Here is a 27,540-nt window from a genome sequence, read left to right as displayed (position 1 = left end):
ACCGCGCTCCACACTGACCCAAATATAATCTGGCTCCATGGTTGTGTACTCCCTGCCCAGTGCAGCGCTGCCTGCTAGAGCCTGATGCAGGGGAGATGAACCCTACACTGAACAGACATATTTGGTATTTACCTGTATGCAGCAAACACATTGGCCCTATGGAGAACAGTTGACGATTTGATCATGTGCATCTGTTTATTTTTTCAAAGACTATACTCGTCGCTGAAGTCCATAGAATAATCAACTGCTTACGAAATATGAATTTCTAATTGTTATCCATCATATGACCAGGTCCTCGTGTAATTTTGTATTTGTATTTCCTTATTTTCTGAGTCACAGGACGTCCGTGTGTCCGACCCACTTGAAAGTTTCTAGGTCGGAGAGTAATGATAGGATTATAGATGTGGCCTGTGTTCCAAGAAAGGACAGTCACCGTTGTTTTAGGTGCGTCAAGTGGCTCTGTGTAGATCAGCGAAGGGTAACATCATCCTCAACCCAAATATTTTAAGTATTTTGAGTATTTTCTGGTAATTCTATTATTCTCACTAACACGATTAGCAGTGTGGCCCAATCCCATCGTGCCACAGGGGGTGTGGGTGGGTGGGTGGGGGGGAGGGGGGTTGGGGGGGGGGGGGGGGTGAGAGTGTGTATGTGTGTGTGTGTATTCCAGGGGCTCTAACTGGTGCAGTAGAGTGAGGACCCTGGGGGAAGGGAGGGACAGATGGGACGGACACATGGTCCCCCCTCCTCCTCCCCTGTCCTCCTCTTCCCCCGTCCTCCCCCTCTCTGGCCCTCCATAATCTGACCGGGTAGAGCAAGGGAGGAGGGAGGGAGGAGGGGGAGGGCCACTGGGCATTCACCACCACCTCTCTCCCATTCTCCTGGCAGCGACCAGCACAGACGCAGAGCCAAAGTACACAGGTTATGTGGGAAAAAAACAAAAAAAAGTTTTATTGAAACGAAAGCCTATCGACTGGGATTGAAGCAGTTGGATTGAGATTGGTGGGGAGATTCTACGCAGCAGGGAGTTAGTTGAATGTGTGCTACGTTAAGTAATCCAGCCGAAAGAAGAGTGGAAGGGACAGTTTACTGGGCCAAGCCGTTGGGTCTGGGACATTAGGTTATTCAGAGCTTTTGTTTTCTGCCCTTAGGCTTCTGTTTGCTTTAAAACTAGTGTTAGTGGAAGTTTTTAGATGTTACATTGTTTTCCCTGGAGACGTTGGGGATGCCCTCTTTACAGGGACATTGATACCAAGTGAAGCCTGTCTGTTCTGGAAGCTTCTGGACAAACGTAGACTTGAGAACCAGACAAAACCAGAAAGAGATTCATAATGTCAACCGGTCAGGGGATGCAACAGGACGGTGTCTATAACTACTTCCTCAACATGGTGGCCTATCAGGTGAGACTGTGGGAACTGGATTACCAGGATTTAGGTTAGGGGGAACTTTGTTTTGGACAGTCACATTGATAAGCTTTTAGTGATGAAAGGACTGTATAAAACAAGACTGTTGTGTCTCTCTTGTTTTATACAGTCCTTTCATCAGTCCTATAGTGTGTAGCTGTGAGAAGTCTAAGTCACCTTGGTTACGATACAACACCTTTGTTATGATATACTTCAGTAACACACAATGTTCATGTATTTTATTGTTAGATAATTGTCCTTGTTGATGTAGTGTTGTAAATGAAAACAGATGCTCATGTCTCTGAAGGTGTCTGAGGGTCTGTGTGGATTGGATAGGTGACACCTGTTGTGACTGGAGTTAGCTCATCATTCTTCTCTCCACATCCACCTTATGACGGGTGTCACAAGATGTTACAGTTTGAATTCACCTGGACATTCAGTCCATAGCCTTCAATCATCAGCTCCTCATTAGCAGGACATACTGTCCAAAGTAGAGGAAAAACACACAGATCCCCTAATGTATGTGTTGCTCACAGATCCATTGAGAAAAATCAGAAAGATTCAGTATTCTCATATTCTTTGAATAATGTTTGAAGAGCAACTTCCAAATACTAGTACATGTAGATGTTTACTATTGTGGGGCAGGGGGAATTTATTGTGAGGTCAGACTCATATTATTTCCACTAAAGCCTGATGTGTTTTGGCTCAATTGAATGATTTTCTGAAATGTTTTTGAAGCTCTTTACAATGAATACTTATGGAGGGCTGGGGGATTCTCCTGGGTATGTCACTGGATTATCATCTGCACATGGTCTGATAATTCTTGTGAGATTGTGTCAGTGAACCAGACTAGGAGCAGTCATAAAGCAGAGTGCTACAGAGAGGGGACTCTTTAGTGTAATCTGTGGAGATTGGGTGTTCCTCGTTCCCCTGGTTCTAACCCAGGATAAGAGGCGATTGGCCCAGGTCCACTGTAACCATGATTCATTCGAGTCAGAACCAGCCAGATGCGTTAGGGTCAGGAGGATTAATCCCCCCCTCCTTGCTCCCTCCCCCATCCCCATTCACCCCCCTCTACCATCCTAATAACACACCCCCGCACCAGACAAACATCAAAATGTAGGCTGTCTGATACAGGACCAGCAGCCACCTGTTTCACTGCCGTCACTTTCATTACTTTCTGGGGGATTTGGGGGATAACAGATATCTTTCTCTCATGCTACTCAGACCTTTTCCTGCTATTTAAGTTATGCACGCATTCTGTTTTGCCTCCCCCGTTCAGCCCTACACCAGGGCTGCTGTTCAGTACCATAGACCTGGGTCGCATGATTTCTCTGTGTTCCTGTCCTCAGGTCTGTTGCTGCTGTGGCCCCGCCCCCTGCTCCCTGTGCTGCTCCTTCTGCCCGCCCGTCAAGTCGTCGCTAAGCACGCGGGTCATGTACACACTCTTCCACGTCATGGCCTGCGCCATCTCCTGCCTCATGCTGTCTCGCACCGTGTCCGAGGCCGTCCGGGAGAATGTGAGTCCCTGGTGCTTCCTCAGGGCACGCGAAACATGTTTACACAGGGTCACACATGGGAGAGACACCATGGCAGGCATGGACACACAGGCTCACACACATCCCCCCCTCCCCCCCCCCCCCCCACACACACACAGGAGAGACACCAGGGCTTTCACACATGCTCACACAGTCCCACGCACACAGCAGAGACTCGAGCGAGGTGAAAAGGTGTGTTTTGACACGTCAGTTGCTGTGTTTGATCAAGGCCTGCTCTGTGTGGGGGAACGTGCAGGGATTCACAGTTGTTTTTGTGTGCTCTCTGACTCACCATCAGCTTGTCACTCTTTATTGTCTAAATCCACCGATGATGCTCCTACAAGATTCCAGTTTGTTGTATTAAAATCACATTCAATAAATCTCAAATTAATCCCTGTTGCCAGGATGCACGCATCCAGGATAATCTGGACACAGTTTTTGATCCAAAGAAATACCCAGCGAGATCTAGAAGTTTCCACCAGTTGACAACAATCATAAGCGCACACGTATGCCCTAGGGTAGGCATGGCTAACAGAGGACTGTGTGTTTGTGGGTGTCAGGTGCCTTTCTTCAACATGGTGTGCGACCAGGCCCATGGAGGAGGGCACTGTGAGATGCTGGTGGGATACTCTGCCGTCTACAGAGTCTGCTTCGGCACCGCCTGCTTCTACCTGATGATGGCGCTGTTCCTGATCGACGTCAAGTCCAGCCAGGACTTCAGAGCTCTCATACATAATGGGTCAGTGAGCCAGACGGGCTATCTCGGTGTTTACCATTATTCCTGTTAATGAAGCCCACATTTATTGACTGGGATTGACCGTCCAATTCATAGTTCAAGCGAGAGGACTCCTTTTGAAATCACTAAACCACATCTATTTTGGGTTCAGCGTATTCCCTCATCTCGTTGTCCTCAGATACTTTCTATCGCTCTGCTGTTGATTATAGCGGTGTGACGTAGCGGAGATTAGGCTTCCCTGTCATCAATCTGCCCTTAAGGCTCTTACCAGGCCCTTGACCTCTAACTGAGGTCACACACACCGTTCACTAAGATCCCCAGGCCTGCAGCATGGCTCACCACTCAACACACCATGCCTGTTCTGGTTGTCATGTCAACACGATTATTCTTGGTGTCCAAATGCAGGTTCTGGTTTCTGAAGTTCATCACCCTTCTGGGGATGTGCACTGCTGCCTTCTTCATCCCCACAGAATCCTTCCTGCATGGTGAGTCATGGCAGGATGTTTTCTGGAGTTTAACGTGAAGCCTTATATGTTAGTCCATCTGACAACGTGTTCTGTGCAGTCAGTGCACCTCTTTAGGAATCCTGCTAGGGGGCGCTGTACACTCGAAGATGGCAGCTGTCAGGCTCATCCTGTTCAATAGTTCAACTCGTACATAAATCTGTCTGTGGTGGAATTTTCAGTTTGTTTGTTTGGGGAGCAGTAAATCTACTGTGGTACAAGGGCTCTCTGATCCAGGATGGTTTAAATCTGTCTGATGCACTGAGAACGGATGATGGATGCATGTTTGGGCTCCATGTCTGTCTATCTCTTTATGTCTCTGACTTTTCCTCTCTGTCTGTCTGTCTGTCTCTCTCTCTCTCTCTCTCTCTCTCTCTCTCTCTCTCTCTCTCTCTCTCTCTCTCTCTCTCTCTCTCTCTCTCTCTCTCTCTCTCTCTCTCTCTCTCTCTCTCTCTCTCTGTCTCTCTCTCTTTCTGCCTGCTCTTTGTCTCTCTGGCTCTTTTTGTCCCTTTGTCTCATTCTGCCTCTATATTTCTATGTCTGTCTTCCTCCCAGCCTGGCATTACGTAGGTGTGGTGGGAGGATTTGCCTTCATCCTCATCCAACTCATCCTCATCACAGCGTTCGCCCACACCTGGAACAAGAACTGGTGAGGAGGGGAAGAAAGGGGTGCTGTGAAAGTGTATGTGTGTAGGTGATTATGAGGGGTAGAGTGTATGTGTGTATGTGTGTGTGTTTGAGGGGGTAGACAATATATTAGGTAGTTGTGTCAAATGGATATTTCCTGATAAGCGATGGGCAGATTCATGCATGTGTTCAAGCCCTCGCCTCTAGACTAGCCTTCATCTGGAGGACTGCATCTCTGGTTCCATCTCTCTCCGCAAGTCTGCCTGTCTCTAGAAAGATCATGTACTGTAAATCACATAGAGCTGCTTTAACTAGAACATCTGGCCCCAGAGAGGCCCTACAACCATGCCTCTGCGCACCTGATCTATCTATCTTTCTCTTCACCTCTTTCATTGTTGCCCTGTTAACACACTCTTTCTGTCCCTTCTTCTCTCTCACTTGCTTTCACTATTTGAAACGCATCCCCTCTTTATTTATTTTTCATCCTTTCACCCGTTCTCTCATCTCTACCCTTGTCATAAGTGTTCTCTTTCATTCTTGCTTTCTTTCTTTCTCTCACTCATTCCTTCCTGCTCCTCCTCTGACAGCCAGCTTGTTACCAGATGTTATTCTGAACAGTACCTCCAGCTGAACGTTCTCTCTGCCCAGCTAGAGGCGTCAGTCACAGCTAAACCCAGCCTGGACATGACCGAGACGTAGCAACAAAACCACACGGTCTTGCTGCTAGTGGAAGTGATCTTATTCAACCACAGTGTGTATAATCCTCCTAGGCCTGCACCAGTCTCTCATAGCTGAACATTTCTCTCTGGCATATTCTCTCAGATACTCTTTGGCATGGGCTGTCCGGTGTTCCAAGGGGAGACATGCTGTGTTTGGTAGAGAGGGGAGAGACAGGCTGTGTTTGGTAGAGAGGGGAGAGACAGGCTGTGTTTGGTAGAGAGGGGAGAGACAGGCTGTGTTTGGTAGAGAGGGGAGAGACAGGCTGTGTTTGGTAGAAATGGGAGAGACAGGCTGTGTTTGGTAGAGAAGGCAGAGACAGGCTGTGTTTGGTAGAGAGGGGAGAGACAAGCTGTGTTTGGTAGAGAGGGGAGACAGGTTCAGATGCAGAGGAGGATGTGCGGTGACAGCGGATCAGTCCAGATTACCTGTTAATAATAGGTGATGTGTTGGGCCCCCAGGTTGACAGGAGCAGCAGAGAACAAGCGCTGGTACCTGGCGGTGTTGTGTGCCACGCTCTTCTTCTACACCATCGCCACCATGGCCTTCACCTTCATGTACAAGTACTACACCCACCCCATCGCCTGCCACTTCAACAAGGTCCTGCTCTGGACCAACCTGGCCCTGTGTGGCATCATGTCCTTCATCGCGGTCACACCCTGCGTGCAACAGAGTGAGTCCCTGAGACACACACAAGGGCAGACGCACGCAGGCTTACACACACAGACACATACTTAAACACACACGCAGTCAATCACACACATACATTCCCAAACACACACATGCACTAACATGACTGTAATCAATGTGTGTCTATGATCTAGTACTTAGTAGGGAATAAAACACTCTCTCCCAGCCTAAGTAAACATATGTGGGTTTGAGCCAGCTCTGACAGAGATAATGATTATTACAACATGCTATCACTCCACACTCTTGATACCAGCCAGAACTATGTTTAAACGATATTCACAAGCACCTTTGTCATTACATGTCAGTGCTACTTCTTTGTGGCTTGTATACCGTGAATCTGACCAGCTCTGGGCTGTCTGTGTCTGCAGAGCAGCCTCGTTCAGGCCTCCTGCAGGCCTCCATCATCAGCTGCTACGTCATGTACCTCACCTTCTCAGCCCTGGCCAGCCGCCCGCCAGAGAAAGGTAGTCACACACACACACACACACACACACACACACCCAAGCCTCGTCCCTTCATTTGTTCAGCACGGTCACCTCTACGCCATTAAATCAACTGCTCGTGGCACCACCACTCTGTCACTTTGACACTGTTGACGCCACCCGGACACTCCATCATCCTGCCCTACGATGCCCTCTCCCTTTCTCTCTCTCTGTCTCTCTCTCTCTCTCTTACACACACATACCCACTCAGATCAGCACTCTGAGATAAGCTGCTACATGTTGTCTGTGAGGGCGGCGGTGGTGGTTGAAATATCACATTCCTGATGGCTCCAATGACAACATAATAAGACAGTATAGCTGCTTGGCAGTATCATTACATGTGCTTACACACCTCACCTTGTTGAGCAGGCCCTCCTGTCTGACAGGGCTTAGCCGGGCCAGTCACGGGAGCTGGTCTGTCTGTCAAACCCCCAGAGAGGCCTCCCGAACCTTCTCATGTCCCAGGATATGGAATGATGTTATCTACTGTGTGACAGGCCCTCCCCCATGTTCCCTACCTCCAGAGTAGTGAGCGCTGGCTCTGTCCCAGAGAACCACACTGTGCTCTCCTGCCTGTCTCCGGTTCACCTGCACCCCTCTCCCCTCACTCCAAACCCCCAAGGGAGCCCTCCAGACTCCCTTCCCCATGCATGTCCTCCCTCCCGATCTAGATTTATGAGTCTCCTCAGATACTCAACTACCCCCCCCCCCCCCCACCACCACCTTCCCCCTGTATGCTTGGTCCTAATGTCCTTCCTGTATCCATGGTGTGCTGTCTCAGTCCTGTCTGCCTTGAGGAGTTCCTGAACCTGGCCAGCAAACACATCCTAGTAAATGACATCATCTTGATAGAATCTCATATCTGTAGAATGTGCAGTAGCTTTGCTGCAGTCAATTTGGTGGTAGAAGAAGATTTAATGTTCTTTACGTTGACATATTTCTGGAATGTGGTGTTCCGTCCTGGAATGTCCGCAGAGCCTGTGTAGATCATATGTACAGTAAAGGGTAGTTAGCGTGTGTGCAAACATGGGTGTGTGAATGTGTGACCTCAGGCATGACAGAGAAATGCTGCAACTTGTTGAGGAAAAATGCACTCTCAGCTTGCTATAAAAACATTTTTCAACATGCACATGCTCACAAAACCACACACTGTATTTTCATAGCACTTAAGGGTTATTATTTACATCTACCGCCAAAGCATTTGTTCCTCCAGGAGAGTGACACTGTATGGGTTCATTGTATGTGTGTGTGTGTCAGAAGGATGTCCTCCAGAAGCCCTCCTGGTTATGTGTGTGTGTGTGTGTGTGTGTGTGCGACAGAGTGATCCATCTTCCATACTGTTCTGTGGAGCTCTGCTTGTTGTGTTCACCTGCAGGCCCTGTGTGCTGGATGATCTCAACACAGACGCACTTTCTCTCTCTTTCTCACAAACATACACACACACACACACACACACACACACACACACACACAGGCACGCCAGGAGACTAATCCCTATGTTTTTTAAGTGGATGAATGAGTCTGGAGTGGGACTGAAAACACACAACACTAGGAGCAGGACAGGTCATTTCTCTGCTGTGCACCACTGGCTTTTGTGTTTGTGTGTGTGTGAGAGAGAGAGAAAATGAGTGTGTGTCGTGTGCAGTAAGGTCTATGACCTGTAATTGGCCAGTGTTTTTACTGAGCCCAGTGTCCCTGTTTATCACAACACACTGGAATCCATTCTGGAATCCACAGCAAGCTCTCCTACGACTCTCTGGATCTGTGTGTGTGTGTGTGTGTGTATGCAATTTGATCCTTTCTGTCTTCTTCTTTCAAAGAAGACCATGCTAACGGTGTCCCCTCTATCTCTCTGGTCTTGGTCCTCCCTGTGCCAGTGGTGTACCAGGGGGTGAACATGACCGTGTGCTACCCCAACGTGGGCCAAGATGGCATCCAGACAGAGGGAAACGCTGTGGCAATCATCGGCGCCGCCATCATGTACTGCTGTGTGCTGTTTGCATGGTGAGTGGTGGACCAGCTCCCCCGAGGGACAGCTCTGTCTGGGAGAAATCAGACCGGCTCAAGCCCAATGTGACACCTTTCATCTATTTTAACACAATGTTTGAACTCAATAAAGCGGTGTGGGGCTTGTGTTTCTCAGTAACGAGGCCTCCTACCTGGCGGAGGTGTTTGGTCCTTTCTGGATGATCAAAGTTTACCGTTACGAGTTCCAGAAAGCCACCTGCTGCTTCTGCTGCCCGGAGGAGGAGGAAGGTCAGTAGTAGAGCATAGAAGAAGGCCCCGGGTGGACTCGGCTCTCGCTTGGATTATCACAATATCAACCCTGAACAGTAGAAACAATGGTGTCTGTAGATTCCTTACCTAGACAATATGAAGTTGTTTTATGATCCCCGGAGAGCAGCAGTAAACAGTAGACACCCGGGAAATTTCTTCTGTTGTTGTTGTTTGGTCGACAGAGGAGGAATGTGTGATCGATGATGAGAGTAAAGGCTGTCAGAAGGTGATTCACAACGAGAGCCAGAGAGTCGCCTACAGCTACTTCTTCTTCCACTTTGTCTTCTTCCTGGCGTCGCTCTACGTCATGATGACACTGACCAACTGGTTCAGGTCAGTTTCTCCATGATCAACCACTAGGAATACAGGCCTGATTTGTTCAGAGTTCACACTTAAAAGAAATAGAAAAGCAAATAAAAGCAAATCTGTTTAACTGTCTTTAGCAGTCGCTCAGTTAAGTCTGACGTGCTCTTCACCGCCCTTCCCTCCTCTAGCTATGAGTCGGCCGTCCTGGAGACCACGTTCACCCACGGCAGCTGGTCAACGTTCTGGGTGAAGTTGTCATCCTGCTGGGCGTGCGTGGTCCTGTACCTGTGGCTGCTGCTAGGCCCGGTCTGCCGCTGCCAGTCCGACTCGCACTCCAGACCTCGCCGCTCACGCATTAAACGCCGCACCGCTTCCTCCCGCCACGTCAGCGTCACAGTCTGACCTCCCAACTTTGACCTCCTCCCTCCCCCTCCTCCTCCCCCCCCGCAGGACGGCTTAGAGGGGCCAGGGAGGGTGCGTCTGGAGCAGGGGGAAACCCCATGCCCTCCCTGTGCATCCTACATGAGGGGGTCAGGAGTCATGTCAGAGACTCATACTGCAATGAGGAAGGACTGAACCAATCAGAACACTGCTCTAAGGGTCCGTCACCCTGTAAAAACAGCATGTGACCAGCCTGATGAGGCTCGCAGCTCACAGGCCCTGAGACCAGGAGAGGTGCCACTACAGATGACTTCACTGTGGTTTGGAAATGAGCTACAAATTGCCAAAGGGAACAAAAAAGGGTGAGCTGTAGTTATAATTACTGTTAGACCGGAGATGTAGAGAACAGTGACAGCATTTTTACTTTTCAAAATTAAGATGTAACTTAGTATTGTAATGACCGGTTTTAAAACCGGGAGTAGATTTGGCACTACATATTCTCAGTAGAAATAGGTATTCAAATCCTTTTGAAATGTTTACATATGTTTACATATATATTTATCTGAAAATGTTACGGTACAGTATGTACATTTCTAACTCCCTCTAATTTGGATGTATTTGTCCCCAGTACAAATCTTACACAAACTGTATGAATGAATACCAGTTCTGCGTCTCATGCCTTGGTGAAAGTTTAACTTAAATTGAGAGACAAATCTTAGTAAATGCATAGTTAAGTGAACCCCACAATGACCATATTTCCAGTGTGTGAGGTGGGAGGCTCAGATTGCAGGGGAAGCACTCTGCTTCGGCCCTGATGTGGCGAGCTAGCGGGGACATAAAGCCTCCACAGTCTAGGCACAGTGCTCTGTAGAACTCTAGATTCTCTGGAATGCAGTTCATGTAACCACGGTAGCAGATGTCATGTTATTTTTTTGTAAATACATTTTTATAAAGAAACACAGACTTGCGTCGAGTGATTTGTTCAACTGTTTACCAATGTTACACAAAAAACAGTGCCCATTTTCTAGTAAGGGGTCCTGATCAATAATTGTACGACTTTTACATTAAATATTTTCAGCAAATTATTAACTACAACCATGTAACAGTTGGTTAAAGTTAGGGTTAGTTGATAGTTTGTAGAATGTCTATTATTAGTTAGAATCTACAGGCCATTGATAAAGGGTCCCTGAAAATAAAGTGACATTTGTACAGTGCTGAAGTAAGATGTAACTGATACATTAAAATAAAGCACATAATGTGATAAATATTATGTAACTGGTACACACACAGTGGTTAATGTACATTTCAGCTACAAATGATTCGAAAGCCATTGAAATAAAATATATTTCTTATAATTGAAGCTACTCAGTGCCACACCAAAAAATACTGTATTTTCATATTTTCATAGTAAATAATACCGTAGTAAAAGGTTTATATGACAAAGCAGACTAAGGGACACATTATTAAATATGAAAACCTCAGTTCAGGAAAATGCATTACAGATTATGAAAATAAAATATCTTAAAGGCTTAAAAACACAAATATACAGCAAATAATATTAGTTCTAGCTAATCATTTGACACTTAAATAGTCAGAATTATCTTTGTAATAAAAAAGTGAGACGAGATATAAACGTAAAAGGCACACACAATATTTCTTTGAAACTTGAACATATTATGGCTTTGCGTTGCCAAAAGTGATGGTTAGTCTATCAACAATTTAAGCAAACAATGAACACACACAAACAAATATTCTTGGCCATTTAGATCAATGTTCTTCTCTTTGGTATTTGAAGTTTAAAGGTGGTAATTACTGTCCACCTAAAGTGCTATATCTTGGTAAGCTAGAGAGCTTCATACTCTTAAAGAGTTTCTGGTTTCTTAACACGGCAAGTCTGTTAACCTAAGCGCAGTCCCTACCACATCCAGACTGGATGTCTGGATCCACCATTTTGGAATTTATAGTGATTTCCATCAACTTTGTGTCTTTTTGCCTTCCAGAGGCGGGCGGATGAAAAAGGTGTTCAACAGTGACACACACAAACAATTTCCCAAATATATCTGCCAAATCACCACAAGAGTGTCTAAGATGATTCTGTGAATGCGTGTGTGTGTACAGTTATGTCTCTAGCCTAAGCTCCTATGTCTCGCCGAAGGCCCGGATCCTCTGTTACTACAGCGCCCCTCGAGGTGGCGCAGCAGAGAGTCCTCTCTGGGTTTATAGGGCACCACGTAGCTGTCCTCCTCCAGCAGGATGCGGTCCAGAGTGTGCTCATAGTTGATGTGACGACGCACCATCAGCACGTACTGGCGGCCCTCCTCCAGGTTGGGGCAGTCACATACGTTGGGAACCCACAGGAACTCCCTGTGCTCCAGGCGGAAGCGGTTCCGGTAGGTGTGGATGATCTGGACATCGTAGCGCGTCTCCTCACCTCGATGCAGCTTGGTCAGGACTTTGACCCGGAAGACTGGACAGAAGAGAGCATGATGATATTGGTGGAAGACACAGTTTTAGTCAGGGGTTCATTGTTCTGGATCATGTTGGTCCTATAGTATGAAGGTCAGACTTACCAAAGTCTTTCTGGCAATACTGTCTCTGGCGCTCCCCTCGACCACGTACTTGCCTACATTTCCCACAATGCCCTGCAAGATGAACCGAACAATTGGAGAATTCTAGGTGACAGAAATACATGTATTCAGCAAATACATTGTATATGCACTGCAAAGTCGGGTTGGTGAAGAGTATATAACAGAAAGAGTTGTACGGATTGTGGAGTTGGGAAGACAGGTGTGACACATGGAACTGTTCAGTCCAGTACTCACCTCCACGAGAGGACTGAGGCAGCTGGTTTCTCCTAGACTCATCTCTCTCCAGTCGGGGCTGGCGGGGAGGCTGGAGGTGAGGCTGTTGATGAGGCTGGAGGTGAGGTTGTTGGTGAGGCTGGAGGTAAGGTTGTTGGTGAGGCTGGAGGTGAGGTTGTTGGTGAGGCTGGAGGTGAGGCTGTTGGTGAGGCTGGAGGTGAGGTTGTTGGTGAGGCTGGAGGTGAGGCTGTTGGTGAGGCTGGAGGTGAGGCTGTTGGTAAGGCTGGAGGTGAGGCTGTTGGTGAGGCTGGAGGTGAGGTTGTTGGTGAGGCTCTTGATGGGGCTTGACAGGCCAGCCTCCAGGGAGAACTAAGGGTCCAGTAAGAGGTAGGCCAGAACAGATTGGAAAAGTTGAGAAAGTATTTTTATTTCAAAACATTGAGTATACTATATGTATGTAATTTATAGCACCCTTGTTAATATTTACTTTGCATAAATTAAAATAATTTGAAAATCCTTTAAAAGCACAGGTGATGGTGGAGCAGAGGAGCAGATCTCACCCCAGTAGGGGTGTGTGGTGACGGGAGGAGGCCGGGTGGAGGTGGTGGTGGGTGGGGCCCAGGGGATGTAGCTGGCCGTGTGGTGGGGCTGGCGTAGCGGGCTCCTCCGCCCGTGGTAGAGGGCGTAGCTCTCAGGAGGGAGCCAGTACTCATACTCTATTCCTGGGTTTCTGTCTGTTGCTAACACCTGAAGACAAAGCAACCATATGGTAACCCTTTAGAATGATTCAAGTAGACTAAACAGCTTTAATGGATTGGGAATGTACAGTATAAACATCCTAGAATAGCAGCAGTAAAGCTGTAGCCGACTGAGCACCCTTAAACCTATCTGATTAAACTGACATAATAATCCGACAAGCAGGTTGCCACCTAACCCTGACCGCACTATGACCACAGATCTGGAGCACACGCTGTGACCAGGCCGGGCCGTGGGGTTCTGACCATGACGTGCAGGTCCTCCAGGGTGGGGCCAGGGACCTCGAAGCTCTCCCAGGTGTCTGCGGAGCGGCGGTACAGCAGCTTGGTCCCTGCCACGCTGTACTCTCCTGGAACACTGATCTTCCAGTTCCCGTTGATCACAAACTGGGATTGGCCGTTCTGGAGTGCTGAGAGGGGAGGAGAAGGGATGAGAGAAGATGGTGGGAGGCCATGAAAGAAGGAAGGAAGAATGGAAGGAAGGGAGGCAGAGAGGGAGGGATGGAGGTGCAGGGGTGATACAGGAAGTACTAGACTTGTGTGTGGGTTTGTGTACTGAGTGAGACATGCACAAGTCGCTTGGTTTGCCACCTGTAATCAAAGTCTGTCAATATTACATTGTTGCTCACAGGTCAAAGTTTGATGTCCATATCACTAACTTGTCTCACAGCACAATGAAAGGTTGACTACAGCACAGCACAATGACGCCCAAGCAGTCTTTATAGAGAAGCCAGTATATATGGGAGATATTTTCCACATCAGAATAAAGTCTGCCCACCTGGCTGCCTGGACCCACGCCCCGCCCCTGTGCCCCGCCCCTGCGCCCCGATAAAGCCTTTATGAGTGTTCTGTTTCAGCATCACAGGCAGGCAGCTCCGGCCCAGGACCTGTTATTTTGGTCTTGTAAATGAGTGTGAGAATAGATGCCCTTGGGTGTTAACTGGAAAAGCAGCTGCAGAAAGCTGTTGCTGTAGTGTGTGCGTGCGCGTGTGCTTGTGCATACGAGTGTGTGTGTGAGTATGTTTGTGATGCGTCTCTTACCGAGGTAGTTCCTGCTGTTGTCAGTAACGCGGATGTGTGTGGCGCCTGCTGGAATCATGGCCACTTCGTTGTACCCAAACGGACCGGCTAGACAAAAGAAACCTTTATGTTGTTAACACTGAGGCCAGGGAGGACAGACCCTGATACTGGTGTCTGCTCGGGACATGCCCTTAAAGCTATTACGACTCCTGATTTAATGAAGTCAAGAAATTACATAAACAACTTCAAACTGTGCATCAATGAGCAGTGAGCAGTTTATAAGCAGAGCTTCTAAGAATGGAGAGGACTGATTCATCAGAGCCAACATAAATCCCCTTATTTGGAGGGAGTGATATTTCACTGGGGGGCCTTGCCAGGACCCAGAGACAGCTCTGAGGTGCCCCTGCTGTTAGCGTGTGAAAAGAAAACCCCAAGATTGACACCATTCATCACCTCTCCCTCAGACAGCAAGCCCCATCACTGAGGCTCTGGAAGAACGGCTCAAGTTCATCCACAGGTTAAGTTATGAACTTCAGCTTTATTCTAGCTCAAGTAAAGCATGAGTTATAGAGCTGCTCCGGAGCTCCTGCCAGACAGTGTGAGGAGAACCTTGACCTCTGACCCTGTGAGGAGCAGCTCTGTGTGCTGGCCCAGCCCTCCAGGCGGCTCCTGTTAGCACGACTCAGCTGCAGGAGCGGGAGTCACCACCCGAGCCTGCCCGCGCACCCAAACAAAGCTGCTATTATCAGCCTCTTCTCTCCTATCTCAGGCTCAGTCTTCATGTGGGTTCTCTATCTCTCCGAACAAGAGCACTGGTTCCAGAACGGCAGACCCAGCCCAATCACACGCCAGAGGTGTCCGGGTGCTCTCTTTTCATGTGCGTATGTGTCTGTGTGTTTGTGTGCGCTTGTTGTGGTTATGTGTAGGTTTTCTGTGCCTGAGTCACTATCCTGCAGGAACCACTTAGATGGAGAATGCTATGTGGCAGAGGGCCAGACTGTGAGCTTGGTGGCCTGTGCTTCGCCCCTGCTCACAATGGGCGTAGCTCCGCCTTGACCTCCCCTTCACATCATCTCTCATAAGGAACACATCAGGACTGGATTTATGGAGCTATGGTACCGGAGTTGGATTCTTATGGCCGGCTGCCAGTGCCATTTAGTAAAACTGTCACAATGTTTAATGTTCTCTTATCGAAGGCTAATAATCCTCAGAATAATTGCCTGCCTTACATATGTGGAACAAACCCTAAAATTGAAGTGCCTGTTCAAGATTTCGCCTTGTGTGACAAGACTGGCTTTTTCTTAAATGGGCCTGAAACTGCTATAATTTACAAAGTATGTAATGGCCTGACAACTGGCTGGCATGGTAACTATTACAGATGGTGTATCTCTGGGAATGTTTGTGTGTGTGTGTGTTTACCTGCTTCCTGACCGTTGTTCTGGTATACACTCCTGTGATGCAGACAGGTGGTGTTTTGTCCTCCACACACCATACAGGCATCCTCCTGCTGCTCTGAGCCCAGGATCAGGTCACAGCCCGGCTTCTAAACACACACACACACACACAGTGTTAAAAAACACAGTCAACATCGATAATAGCACATACATTCTCCCATTTCATTAGAGATGTCCAGATTTGGTAACTGTAAAGGGACATAGTAAAAGAGGGGCTTGTTGCAGCAGCTTCCAGCTGCACAGGGATCCCCTTGGTTCCTTCCTAACCCTCTGTGTGTCCAGGCATGTTCCTCTGACAGGGTCTGAATGGGGTGATGACTGCGGTGGTCCCAGTCTCCCGGTCTATAGAGGACAGGCCAGCTCTGACCTCTGACCTCACCCATTATGAGCATGTCACCCTGATGTTGCACAGCATCACTGGCCCCTATCCACCTTGTGTAGCAGTCGGTGAATACGCACACAAACGCAGACATACACACACATACACAATGCATCCCTGCAGGTATTTACTTGACCAAACCACAGAGGAACAAAGACAGGACAGAGAGAGCTGAAGAGTGATAGGACTGGAGAGTAAACAGCTATACCAGACACACACACACAGACTATGGATGAGCTGAGGAGTGAGGAGTGTGTGTGTGTGTGGAATCAAGAGGCTGTGGCAGTAGACAGATTACAGCATTTGCCTCCAACCTCCTTCACTGCACAGAAAGCCAATCAAGAGGGAGGTTCCTCAGCTGAACCTGGCAATCTAGCTAAGCTATAATCATTTCCCTGGACTCACGCACACACACAAACACTCTCTCCTCACATCTGTGTGTCCACAACAGGATGCAGTCCACAGTAACCCCGCGTGGCTCCTCCCAGGGAGGCCCTGCGTTCCAAACAAACTGTCGTTAACCTCAGCCGTATGGGCTGAGGTCTGGACTACATCTGTGTCATGCTGCCTTCCAGTCCAGCTGTAGTTAGGACCTGCTTCCCGTGTCAGGCCCCGCCCACCTCTGACCTCAGACAGCTCAGGGCCACCACTGTCCTAACGGCTCATAAATCCACTGGTGTATACACATGCAAACACACACACTAAAGTTTGTACACACACAATGAATTAGCTCACGCAAATGAGCTCATCCTTTGGTACAGTGCATACTGTATACACATACTGTAAACACGTTTGGATTTTTCTGGAGGGCCGTAATGTAGCCCTAACAACTGGAAATGCAACTGTGCTTCAACTAACCTCCAGGCGTAGGGGAAGTATGTGTGTATGGTGTGTGTGTGTTTGTGTATGCGTGGTGTGCTTTTGTCTCTGTGTGTACGTGTGTGCACGTGTGTGTGTGTGAGCGTATCTGGGGAAGGAAGGGTGAGCAGGGGACTCCCCCCAGGGTCGCAGGGCTAGCAGTGGAGCTGTGAGCTCTGTGAACCAGCGAGTGTTTTAATATCATGTGAAGGCTCCAGTCTACACTGGTGTATGGCCTCTGGCTCTGACTCACAGCATGAGCCCTGCTCCTGAGAACACCAGCCAGAGCGGTCAACACAACGACAACACTAACAAGAGACAGGGGGAGAAAGGGAGCGAAAGAGGGAGAGAGGGAGAGGGGATTAAATAGGTGGACAGTAAAATAGTGAAAAGAAAGAGAACAGTTGGAGGAAGAAGGACAGTGTCATACCCCAGCATCGCATTCCCAAACACACAGGTCCGCAGACGGCTCTCTGCGTGTCGTCACTCACCAAGCAGCGGCCGTTGACACACACGGCGCCAGGCTCCTTGCCGCAGGCTGTGCCGTCCAGAACCCGGCCAAAATTGTAGTAGAAGTTCTGTCCCAGAGCCAAGCAGCTCAGCTCACAGGGGTTAGAGCCTGGGGGAGCGGGGGGATCATTAGTACAGGGACATACAGTATGAGGCACAGCCTCGGTGGAGCGGTGGAGGTACATTACATTACATTTAGTCATTTAGCAGACGCTCTTACCCAGAGCGACTTACAGTAAGTACAGGGACATTCCCCCGAGGCAAGCAGGGTGAAGTGCCTTGCACAAGGACACAACGTCATTTGGCACGGCCGGGAATCGAACTTTCTGATTACGTAATAGCCCGATTCCCTAACCACTCATCCATCTGACTCACATGCTGGCCCAGGGTGTGGAGTGTTTGTGGGGGGGGGGGGGGGGTGCAGAGGCTATAGGTTAGAACAAGTCAAAGTTCAGCGATAACTCTTAACCTAGGTGTGGCTAAACAACAAGCAGACCCCACCATTGCACCATTGGAAAACCTAGTCCAACACACTCATCCGCTCCCACATCAGAGCGCCAGCCAGGGGTCAGAGGGACATGCCAGGTGTCAGAGGGACATGCCAGGGGTCAGAGGGTCATGCCATGTGTGTCACAGACCTCCGTGGAAGGTGGTCCATGTGTAGGAGCTTCCAGCCATATGAGGTCTGCCGTTGAAGGCAGCACACTGCATCTCTCTGAAGTCCTCCGAGCCCACAGCACACTCCTGCACAGACCGTTAGCAACACAGACAGGTGAGGAGGTGGAATCAGCCCTACCACATCACAAACATCTTCTGGAACAAGGCTTGCTTCAACAAGTCTTACCACCAAGTTGCTCTATACTTGATCAAGATGCCCGGTAGTGACTCACTGTGTGTGTGTGTTTGTGTGTGTGTGTGTGTGCGTATGCATTCACATGTGTCTGTGTACGTGTTTAAACACACACAGACCTACACACGTGTACACGCACGTATGCATAGACACACACAGGCATACATCCACAGTATACACACACACACACACACATATATATAAATACACCCTAACCGGTCTGAGGCAAGGTGACCTCCAAGTTCACACCTCAAAGGAAATGAACCCCGGTTTCAGACTGACTGACTGACTGTAACATAAGCAGGTGAGAAACAGTTAATGTTTCAGTGATACACCCAGACAGAATTCCTCCTGCGTGCTCAAATGCAGTCCCTCCTGCCCTGAGCACACCTTTTAAGCCCTGAAGTACATTTCACTTCTCGTTCTGAAGTATTTGCAATGACAGATGAGGACAATGTAATCCTCTACAGCTGCAGTGGAACAAACCTAGAACTCACTGTCGAGTCATGCGGAACACATACGTTCACCTTGATTAACACATGAAATTACCTTGGTGTTGCAGATCTTGTACTGTCTGGGGTCACCAGGACATGGGCCTCCCACTGGGTTTCTAGGAAATGAAATGAGATTGACCACCTATTACACAGGAAATGTATTATAAAGGAATATAAAGGAATGAGGATGAAGAGCATACGAAAATCACAGCAAGACAATGTATGCAAACAAAATAACAATAACTGAAATATTCTGATGTGCGTTTGGATTGGTCCTGGTCAGTACCTGGTGATGCAGGTGCGCGTGCGTACCGAGGCCCCGCCCCCACAGCTGCGGGAGCACACAGACCAGCCGGTCCAGGAAGCCCACTCGTTCCTGTAGCTCAGCTGTCGACGGGCACGCAGCGGACGCCCCACCGGAGGACCCCCGGAAGGACCCCACTCGGACAACCAAGAAGACTGAGACACGGGGAACAAACATTTATGGAACCATCCGGAGGCATACATCTTCTGAAGAATGTTTAGATTTTTTATGAATACAAAACCCCATGGTAGATTCATTCCAAGTATCAAATGATAAATGGCTAAGAAGCAGTGCCCATGTCTAACTGTGAATACAGCACTGGATAACATCACTCTCCCACTCTCCCATCACGCTGCTTCAGTCTGCAGCCTCAATGTGCTGCAGCCTCAGTCTGCAGCCTCAATGTGCTGCAGCCTCAGTCTGCAGCCTCAATGTGCTGCAGCCTCAGTCTGCAGCCTCAATGTGCTGCAGCCTCAGTCTGCAGCCTCAATGTGCTGGAGGATCAGGCCTGTTGAACAGCAGCTGTCAACACACCACAACCCCCCGTAGAGGAGAGAGTACTCAGGGAAGGTGTGTGTGTGTGTTTGTGTGTGTTGAGTCAGTATGAGGAATGGGGAGGGGGTGTATGTGTGTGTTAGTTTAAATTGGCTGGGATGGGTGCCGTGTGAGGTTAGGGTTTGGTGTGTGTGTGTGTGTCTGTGTGACGGTTAGGTGTGTGTGTGTGTGCCTGTGTGACGGTTAGGTGTGTGTGTGTGCCTGTTAGGGTTAGGTGCATGTGTAAGCTACACATTGAAAACACACAATGCTTTGTCTGTCAGTATGAGATGAAATCTGATCCATCGCGTGAATCTATTTCAAGTGTGCCTGTGAGACTGCGCCTTGTGTGACAACTGTTAACATGGCCACACATGACACAAATTATTTGAGAAAATGGTTTTTTCAAAAACATTCCAATGCATTCCACATGCCTTGAGGTGGATTTACCTGGCAGACCTCCCACTTAGCGTTCGTACAGGAGCACAGCTTCTAACCCTTAACATCCACACCAGAGATGCGGGAGGCCATGCATTCTTTGCACTCACCTTCTGAATAAAGTGGTCCAATCTGACCATTAGTCATTATTCGTGACACTATCTCCTGCTGTAATACTACAGTGAGGCTGATTCCATACTGCTCAGTTCAGGAATCCTGCCTTTCTGACTTTGGGACTGACAGAACTGGCATCTCACTGTGAGGGGTCAGGAGTATAATAAACTGGACCTGTGTGTATGTAGACACACCCACATACACAGGATCACATGTACACACACACACACACACACAGGATCACATGTACACACGCACACACACACAGGATCACATGTACACACGCACACACACACAGGATCACATGTACACACGCACACACACACAGGATCACATGTACACACGCACACACTCAACCGCAGGACTGCTTTCCATCATTTTCCATGGCATGGTGACCTGGGGCTGCCCTCATTACCGCTACCCCCAGTCAAATTAGAGTCAATAACAGTTGGAGATGAGAAGGCCTGGCCTGCTAGATTAACGAAAACAACCTCTAACCTTTCAAACGCCCACACTCCCCCCCTCGAGTTCCCCTGAACCCCCAAAAGACTTTAAGGGGGGAAAAACGTTCCTCACCAGTTTTTACAGAGGCTTATAGGTAATCTGCTTGGCTTGGCTGCCAGAAAGGATAATCTATGAACAACCAACAAGTTGATGAACAAATCTCTGAGAGAGCTCCGTTTGATCATTCCTGTACACACCTCCCTGTCTCCTTTCCTCCCTCTCCAGCCCTGTCTGAGGAATGAGAGTGATGCCTGCTGGTTGATGGACATGGCTGGGCTTGGAGGTATCTAGCAACCCCAGGTGCCTGGAGCTACTGGCAGGGCTGGCTGAGGTAGAGAGAAAGAGACCCAGCCAACAGATGGTGTGAACAAGCCAGTGAATTCACCTGAGGTTCTGATCGCTGTCACTTTGAGGAGCCTATTGTTGCTTTAGTACCAGTCTGAGCCGTCCGCTAAGCAGGGTAACTTGAGACTGGGGGGGGGGGGCGGACAGAGGTTAGACTAGGGAAAGTCACGCTAATGGTAGAAACCTGGCTTTGTTTGAGGAAGATGAGGAAGGGGGTGTGCAGCAGGTATCTCCAGTTCTCCTGTCACTGACTGTGTACAGGAGGCTATTTTAGTCTGTGTGTGTAAGCAGGGGGGTGGTCACCACCCGTCTCCAGGAACGGGTGGTTTCCCCTGAGGCGCTCTCTCTGACAACCACACAAACAGCGATGAAAGATGGCCGCTGTGCTCAGAGGAGGAAGGAGGGCTGCAATCAGAGTGTTCAGAGATGGAGAGCTGATACCTGCCTGTAGCACCATAGCTACCTTTACTGTGCCAACATCACATTAGCACGCTAACACGCTACAAAAACAATCCAATCAGCACACTTCCAGGTCTCCGTGGCCAGCGGGCCTGCTCACATCTGATGCTGGTCAGGGTGCTTTGATTTGTATAGCATCTAAATTAGGTGGATTTTCCCCAGTGAAACTGGAGAGCAGGGATTTTCTCAGCACAGATTAAGCTAATCAGGTTCTCTGTCAAAGTTTTTTTTTTTTTTTTTTTTTTCTTTTTTTTACTGTGGGAAAGGTGCTCGTTGGCGAGCAGGATGTCAGACTCAGACTCATGGCTGGATGAGGGTTGTATGGTCGAGTGGGTCAGGATGTCTGTATGAGAGCTGCAGGGCTGGATGAGGGTGATATGATTGGAAGAGGGGCTGGATGGCTGGATGAGGGCTGGATGGCCAGCATTACACTCCATAGCTGTACTCCACTTGTTTGTGTGAATGTTGTGTGACAGGGGGGAGTTGCGGAGAGAGCGACCTACACTCTGTTGGGTGGACAGGCGGACGGAAGAGACCAGCAGGGAGATGAAGGTCAGCGTCTGGCACAGAGATAGCCTCCTGGAGACAAAAAGAAAATAAACACAGTCAGCCAATTATACCTCCACACCCTCCCTCATCTGCCACTCCTAGATGGAATCTCAAACAAAGATAAAGAAAAAGAGAGAGAGGCAGAGAGAGAGAGCAACGGAGAGAGAGAGAGAGAGAGAGAGAGAGAGAGAGAGAGCAGGGCCTTTTGGGCTCCACTTAAAAGAAAGCCGTGGCTCTGAGGTTGCAGGGTCACTGATAATAACAACAAATAAGCAGCCGTGCTCCTGGAGCCCCTGTGGGCAGGATCCAAGGTCAGGAATGCCCCGTCTCCCCCAGAGTCATTAAGACTTCCACACCCTCACAATCATTATTAACTCCCACACTCCCAGTGAGACGCGCTGCTTGACAGGGTTCACCCCCCCCCCCCCCCCCCCCTCTTTCAGACACACAATAGGTGAATATCCAGCTCAGTATGTAGCTGTGACCTTTCACCACCAGGCCTACATGTTACAACAGTTACGCAGCAACACACAGTCACCCGTTGACTGGGAGTGTCAGTGAACAAACAGTGTTTCACATTTATGAGTGTCGCCACAACTCTGTTTTTCTGGAACCAGCACAGCTTCCTGTCTTCAGTCACCTCAGCCCGTCTTCTCTGTGAGGACGAGCAGCATACACGGAGACCACACACATGCACACAACATGCTTCAACACCAGAATTATTGCTCATTACTCTCTCTGTCTCTGTGTTTCCCACACACACACAGACATATGCACGTCCGCATACACACCGATTGACTCACCAAAGACTTGAGTGTGTTTTCTCCGAAATGCCTTCAATTCTTGGAAAGCCCACTAAATGCTTCCTGGCACTGCTTGTTTATCAGACACAAAACATGCTCTCTGTCAGAAGGTTGATGTGTTGATGACAAAGGATCCCCTAAACATCTAGGTGGCCGGGCTCTTTTTGGCTCAGTCCCAGGTCCATAGTCAGTTAAACGACACACACCTCCCTCACACTCACCTAAGCTGGCTCTCCCTCCAGAGCTCTCTACCTGCCCTGGGAACAGCACTGGGCCCTGATCAGAAAACATCCTGTCAAAGGCTAAATAAACACTTTAACTGGATATAGTGGGTCGCACAATGTGGGGAACTTGCCATGATTCAAAACAGCATTAAAGAGGTTTCGCCATTGTGGACAAAATGGGGTTCCTATGTGCTTATGTTAATCATAATCAATAGATCAGCTATTACCTCATCATCTGGTCATATATTCTGTCTTATTATCCATTCATATATATATATATATATATATATATATATATATATATATATATATATATATATATATATATATATATATATATATATATATGTGTTCCCACTGTAACCTGCTGTGTCCTGAAGACAGTCACAGTTCTATTATGTAATATCCTGCCTATCATAACAAACACCTATTGGCTGTACCTTATCCTCTGACCTACAGGCCTCTGAGAGACTGTGCTAGCACCGCTGTGTCTGAACTGGTCATCTTTATGTCAAGGTGTATGTTAAACTCTCTCACCAGTCTGTAGATTGCTAACATAGGGTGACCAGACGTCCTATTTTACCCGGACATGTCCTCTTTTCGAGACCTAAAAAATGCGTACGGCAGGGATTCCAAAATTGTCCGGGATTTTGCTTCGTCGGACATTTGTGTTTCTCTGGGTCTTTCACAAACTATTACGCCCTTACAAGTTTTGGAAAGGGTATCTCCCTTACATTCCACCTTCATGCGCAAGCTCTGACTGTAGCGAGAACTGTCATTTTGATCAGATATTGCGGCATGCAATGCACACGACCAGCACCCCCCCCCCCCCCCCCCCAGAACCCAGAACTCAGCTGAATGTAGTCACTCCTTTAATGAGACAAAACACATTCTTCATCACTGTCGAGTACTTTTTAGTTTATTTAAATAAGATGAATAGGCAGTCTTTGACCTTAACGTGAAAGGTCTGAAAGGGCCATGTTGATCACAGGCCGGGGGGTTATGGGGGTCATCCCCGCCCCCTCCAAAACACACACACACACGCACACGCATACACACACACAGCTCTCATTAAGACTATGGCAGCACATTAGACACTGGCCAAAGGGCAGGGAGGGAGAAGTAAATGGCTTTAATCAATAAGAGACAAGTCCTTTATTTTAATTGACTTTAGCCCTCGAGTGCAGAAAAAACACACCCCCTTCCTACGACCCGCTCCATCTCACTAACACTGACGTTGTGTACAGAGGGACATTCATCAGAATTTCATGGTAGAGCACTTATCAAGATTAAACCGCCCTTTATCGTCCAAGCATCCTTCAAAACATATGGTCCCAAAGGAACATTCTGTCAGGCAGAACGCCTGTTTGTGTGTTTCAGCCTGGCACTGACTGGTAGTCATAGCTAAACTACTACAATATAACAAACTGTGAATACAACAATCAGAGAGTAAACAATGTTGCGGCAGATCCATACACAGTCAATGCTGGGTCTAAACCCTCCTGGGTGCAACCTGTCCTTCAACCTGTCTGCCAGGATCACAGGAGTTAACTATAGGGTCATGAACTCCCCGTTCAAAGGCCAAAGGCAGAAATACTTCCATTCACCCCATCCTATTTCTCATAATGGCATTATCTGGTTGACTTCTCAAAGCTTTGAAGCTCTCCTAAACCCCATGCTGCTCTCTAGTCCCTACAAACAAACACGAGCTTTAAACACCCTCTTACCTTCCTGTGGCATCAATTGGCAGCTTTATTGCTAATATATATTTCAGGTTAGACTGTGACCTTTGAACATTGATGCTGTGTGACATGTCATAGGAACGGACGTAGCATAGCCCCTGTCACGCCATCTGACTGACAACCTTTGGAGACCAGTGGAGTCTCTGGTTGGTGAGGCATTGCATTGTCTGGGCCAGCAGTTACTGTTCCGGAGCTATGAGCATCTCAAATCCTTCTCAATTGACCTCTCACCCTTCAAGTGAGCACAACTAATGCTTCTACCCAGGGCCCATTCCTTAGCCATCCGACCAATAGGACTTAGCTGTGACCCACCACTGAGAGACCTGGTCTAGGGTCTGGTGCATATAGATCAGGAAGAATGAGTGGACTCAAGCTTTAACAGATGTTAGTGACTACCTTTGAACCCAAACTCTGCTGGCCACCAGTGAGACAGTAGTGATCCGAAACTCAATGGCCCTGGTGAGGGATCAACAGGGTGAGGTTTCTGTGTGGAAAACACACTTCTTTTTGGTTTGTTTGTTTGTTGTTGAGATACTGGTGTTAGTCTCCTTGTTTTTGGACCTCCTGACCGAGCCATAACATCAGCTCATCTAAGGCTACCAGTACAGACCTGGTACCATGTCATACCTCAGGGATTATAAGATTATCTTTTAGCAACCATTTTGACAGAGACAGCTCCTCCGCCAGTCTAGCCATCTACGGTCATACTCACTCTTGGGGAGATGGCCTGCACTCACCCCTGAACAGGCAGGGATGGTCACCAGCTTCAATGTCCCTTTCAGGTCACTAAGAAACATTTCAAAACAACCATGACACTGTTTCCCACCTGACTAGCTCAAAAGGGTCAGCTACTTTAGATAGGTCAGTCTGTATTCCAGAATCGGAGCTCTTCATTCTTATCTAAGTGTACCTTGACACACTCTAGTCTGTAACATGAACAGTCTCTTTACTCTATTCACGACCAGCAAAAACATAGTCTTTCTTTATTTAAGTATTAATCAGCCCTTCTCATGCATAAACATGCCCACTGTCAGGGGATGGAAATTCCACCTCCGGGGACAGTGACGACATTCTGTAGTTGCTACTTTAATTAGAGGCTTCTTTCGGGTACTGGATATGCTCACTCTTCAGTAAGCACTTTCAGTCTGTTTGATGGCTCATTCCCAAATGAGTTTTTTCCTCTGGAGGGATATGAGACAGAAAAGCTGCCTGGAGTCTGACTCTCTCTAGTTCTCATATCCAGACCAGCCAATCTGACAGCAGACTGACAGACAGAACAGCGACACCACAGCAAATCCCATCCAGCAATAACACTGTCATAGACAAAAGGCAGCAGCACCACAAAGTCAGATAACTTCAGATGACACACTGTTTCTGGTTGGTGAGTTTGTTTGTTTTTCCAGAGTGTTCTCTACGTGATGTGGATGAAAGCAGGTCTGGCTATTGCCACCCTTCAGCAGACATGTACGTAACTTCACATGGAGTTAGAGTCAGAGCACCCAGGCACAGTCCAGCCCCCTCCTCATCCACGGCTACTCTCATGCTGGGGCTGTGATGAGATAAATATGAGCAGGGTATTTATAGTCTGTGGCATTTGGAGATAAAGGCAGTGTGGAAGGATGTAAGGAATGCTCAGCCAGGGTTTACACTCAGCCTCCATGAGGTATGGTTGGAGAGTGACCTCATAACACTACCACACAGGACCTGGCCGAGACCCTGTCAGGAACACTCACATATACACACACTGTTTATCACAGCAGTCCTCCCATTATCTGGACATGACACACACATTCTGCTGTGCATTAGATGATACATTTCTTCAACCCTTCAGCCTACTTCTAATTTTAATTCATCTTTACATGAACGTGCAATAGCATTTCACATTGTTAGAATAACATATATAGATTACATATTAATAAACTAAATAAATGATTATTTCAGAGCTAGATTGACCTGGGAGTAGCATTTGTGACATACAGTAATTCAGTCTGCCTGGCGTTTATGACCTTATATCTCTTCAGTACAGGACACAAAGAGTCACTCAAGGCTCTATGGTCATGACACTGTATGAGAGTTGCCAAGTCAATAAATCACTTCAATTTAATCAAGGTAAAACACGTGGAACATTTTATCTTCTCTAAGGGACATAGTATAACGTTGATTAAAGTAAGATACCTTTGTATCTGAATAACTGATGTTATGCACAGCAGTGTGTCAAAGTACATGTATAAACATTGTAACTTACCTGGTAAAGAGAGTTGACATAATGGGTCCTTGTCAGACGAGCTAACTATATTTTCTTCGATGTCAGGTGCGGTATTATTGTTTCTTTATTGTCTGAAAAGTGTGAACTCTAATCCAATGCACATTATAGACTCGGTGTGCTCGATAACTAAGGATTCTAATTCAAAAACATCCATAATATCGAACCTTCGGGGTTACTATCACTTCTGAACCTTCGCAGAACATCTGTGTGCGTTACTCCAAATATTCCCAAACAGTAGATGCTCTTCTACCCCCTGGTCTCCATCCAAGCAAAGTGCAGACCCTCTACACACTTTTCATTGGACATCTCTTGATGAAAACTTCACAAGGAAAAAAAAATCCTTATTTTCCAGGCATGCAGGTTTTCTTCAGCAGTGATCCACTGTTTAATCATACCTTTAAGCAGAAGCTGCGTTATAGCCGAGTTTCATCAAGAACTTTCCATTTAAAAATGAAACCTTGCCAAAGCAGGTTCATA

At 47.8% G+C, this 27,540-nt stretch overlaps 2 protein-coding genes across 3 annotated transcripts; one reads left to right on the top strand and one right to left on the bottom strand.

Moving 5' to 3' along the window:
* Window positions 1-1,331: 1,331 nt before the first annotated feature.
* serinc4 (serine incorporator 4) lies at window positions 1,332-9,681 on the top strand. Its single transcript, XM_067249170.1, has 11 exons — window positions 1,332-1,400; window positions 2,756-2,923; window positions 3,502-3,680; window positions 4,083-4,162; window positions 4,736-4,829; window positions 5,986-6,197; window positions 6,583-6,678; window positions 8,574-8,700; window positions 8,840-8,952; window positions 9,156-9,306; window positions 9,468-9,681. Exons 1-11 carry the CDS (start codon window positions 1,332-1,334, stop codon window positions 9,679-9,681), a joined length of 1,503 nt encoding a protein of 500 aa, XP_067105271.1.
* A 966-nt stretch (window positions 9,682-10,647) lies between these two features.
* On the bottom strand, window positions 10,648-27,337 carry adamtsl5 (ADAMTS like 5). Of its 2 annotated transcripts, none has more exons than XM_067249168.1 (13): window positions 27,043-27,337; window positions 21,983-22,058; window positions 19,068-19,240; window positions 18,837-18,897; window positions 18,076-18,181; window positions 17,419-17,546; window positions 15,656-15,779; window positions 14,258-14,344; window positions 13,463-13,626; window positions 13,022-13,208; window positions 12,483-12,830; window positions 12,231-12,332; window positions 10,648-12,127 (listed from the first exon to the last, which is right to left on the bottom strand). In XM_067249168.1, the coding sequence occupies exons 1-13, from the start codon at window positions 27,060-27,062 to the stop codon at window positions 11,787-11,789; spliced, it is 1,917 nt and encodes a 638-aa protein (XP_067105269.1). In that variant the 5' UTR covers window positions 27,063-27,337; the 3' UTR covers window positions 10,648-11,786. The 2 variants fall into 2 exon arrangements, with proteins under 2 accessions (XP_067105269.1, XP_067105270.1); XM_067249169.1 differs by having other exon boundaries at window positions 12,231-12,302.
* Window positions 27,338-27,540: the final 203 nt, after the last annotated feature.

The sequence above is a fragment of the Osmerus mordax genome, chromosome 13 (genome assembly GCF_038355195.1).
Source record: "Osmerus mordax isolate fOsmMor3 chromosome 13, fOsmMor3.pri, whole genome shotgun sequence".
Taxonomy (NCBI): domain Eukaryota; kingdom Metazoa; phylum Chordata; class Actinopteri; order Osmeriformes; family Osmeridae; genus Osmerus; species Osmerus mordax.
Note: the sequence above shows the minus strand (reverse complement) of the source record. Positions and strands in the feature narration are given on the sequence as shown.

Coding starts and splice junctions, on each gene's coding strand:
- adamtsl5 (XM_067249168.1), bottom strand. CDS start 27,062: ATGTCAACTCTCTTTACCAG. Junction 18,898..19,067: donor ACGCGCACCTGCATCACCAG/GTACTGACCAGG, acceptor TTCATTTCCTAG/AAACCCAGTGGGAGGCCCAT. Junction 17,547..18,075: donor ATGGACCACCTTCCACGGAG/GTCTGTGACACA, acceptor CCGCTCCCCCAG/GCTCTAACCCCTGTGAGCTG.
- serinc4 (XM_067249170.1), top strand. CDS start 1,332: ATGTCAACCGGTCAGGGGATGCAACAGGACGGTGTCTATAACTACTTC. Junction 6,679..8,573: donor CAGCCGCCCGCCAGAGAAAG/GTAGTCACACAC, acceptor TCCCTGTGCCAG/TGGTGTACCAGGGGGTGAAC. Junction 8,953..9,155: donor CTGCCCGGAGGAGGAGGAAG/GTCAGTAGTAGA, acceptor TTTGGTCGACAG/AGGAGGAATGTGTGATCGAT.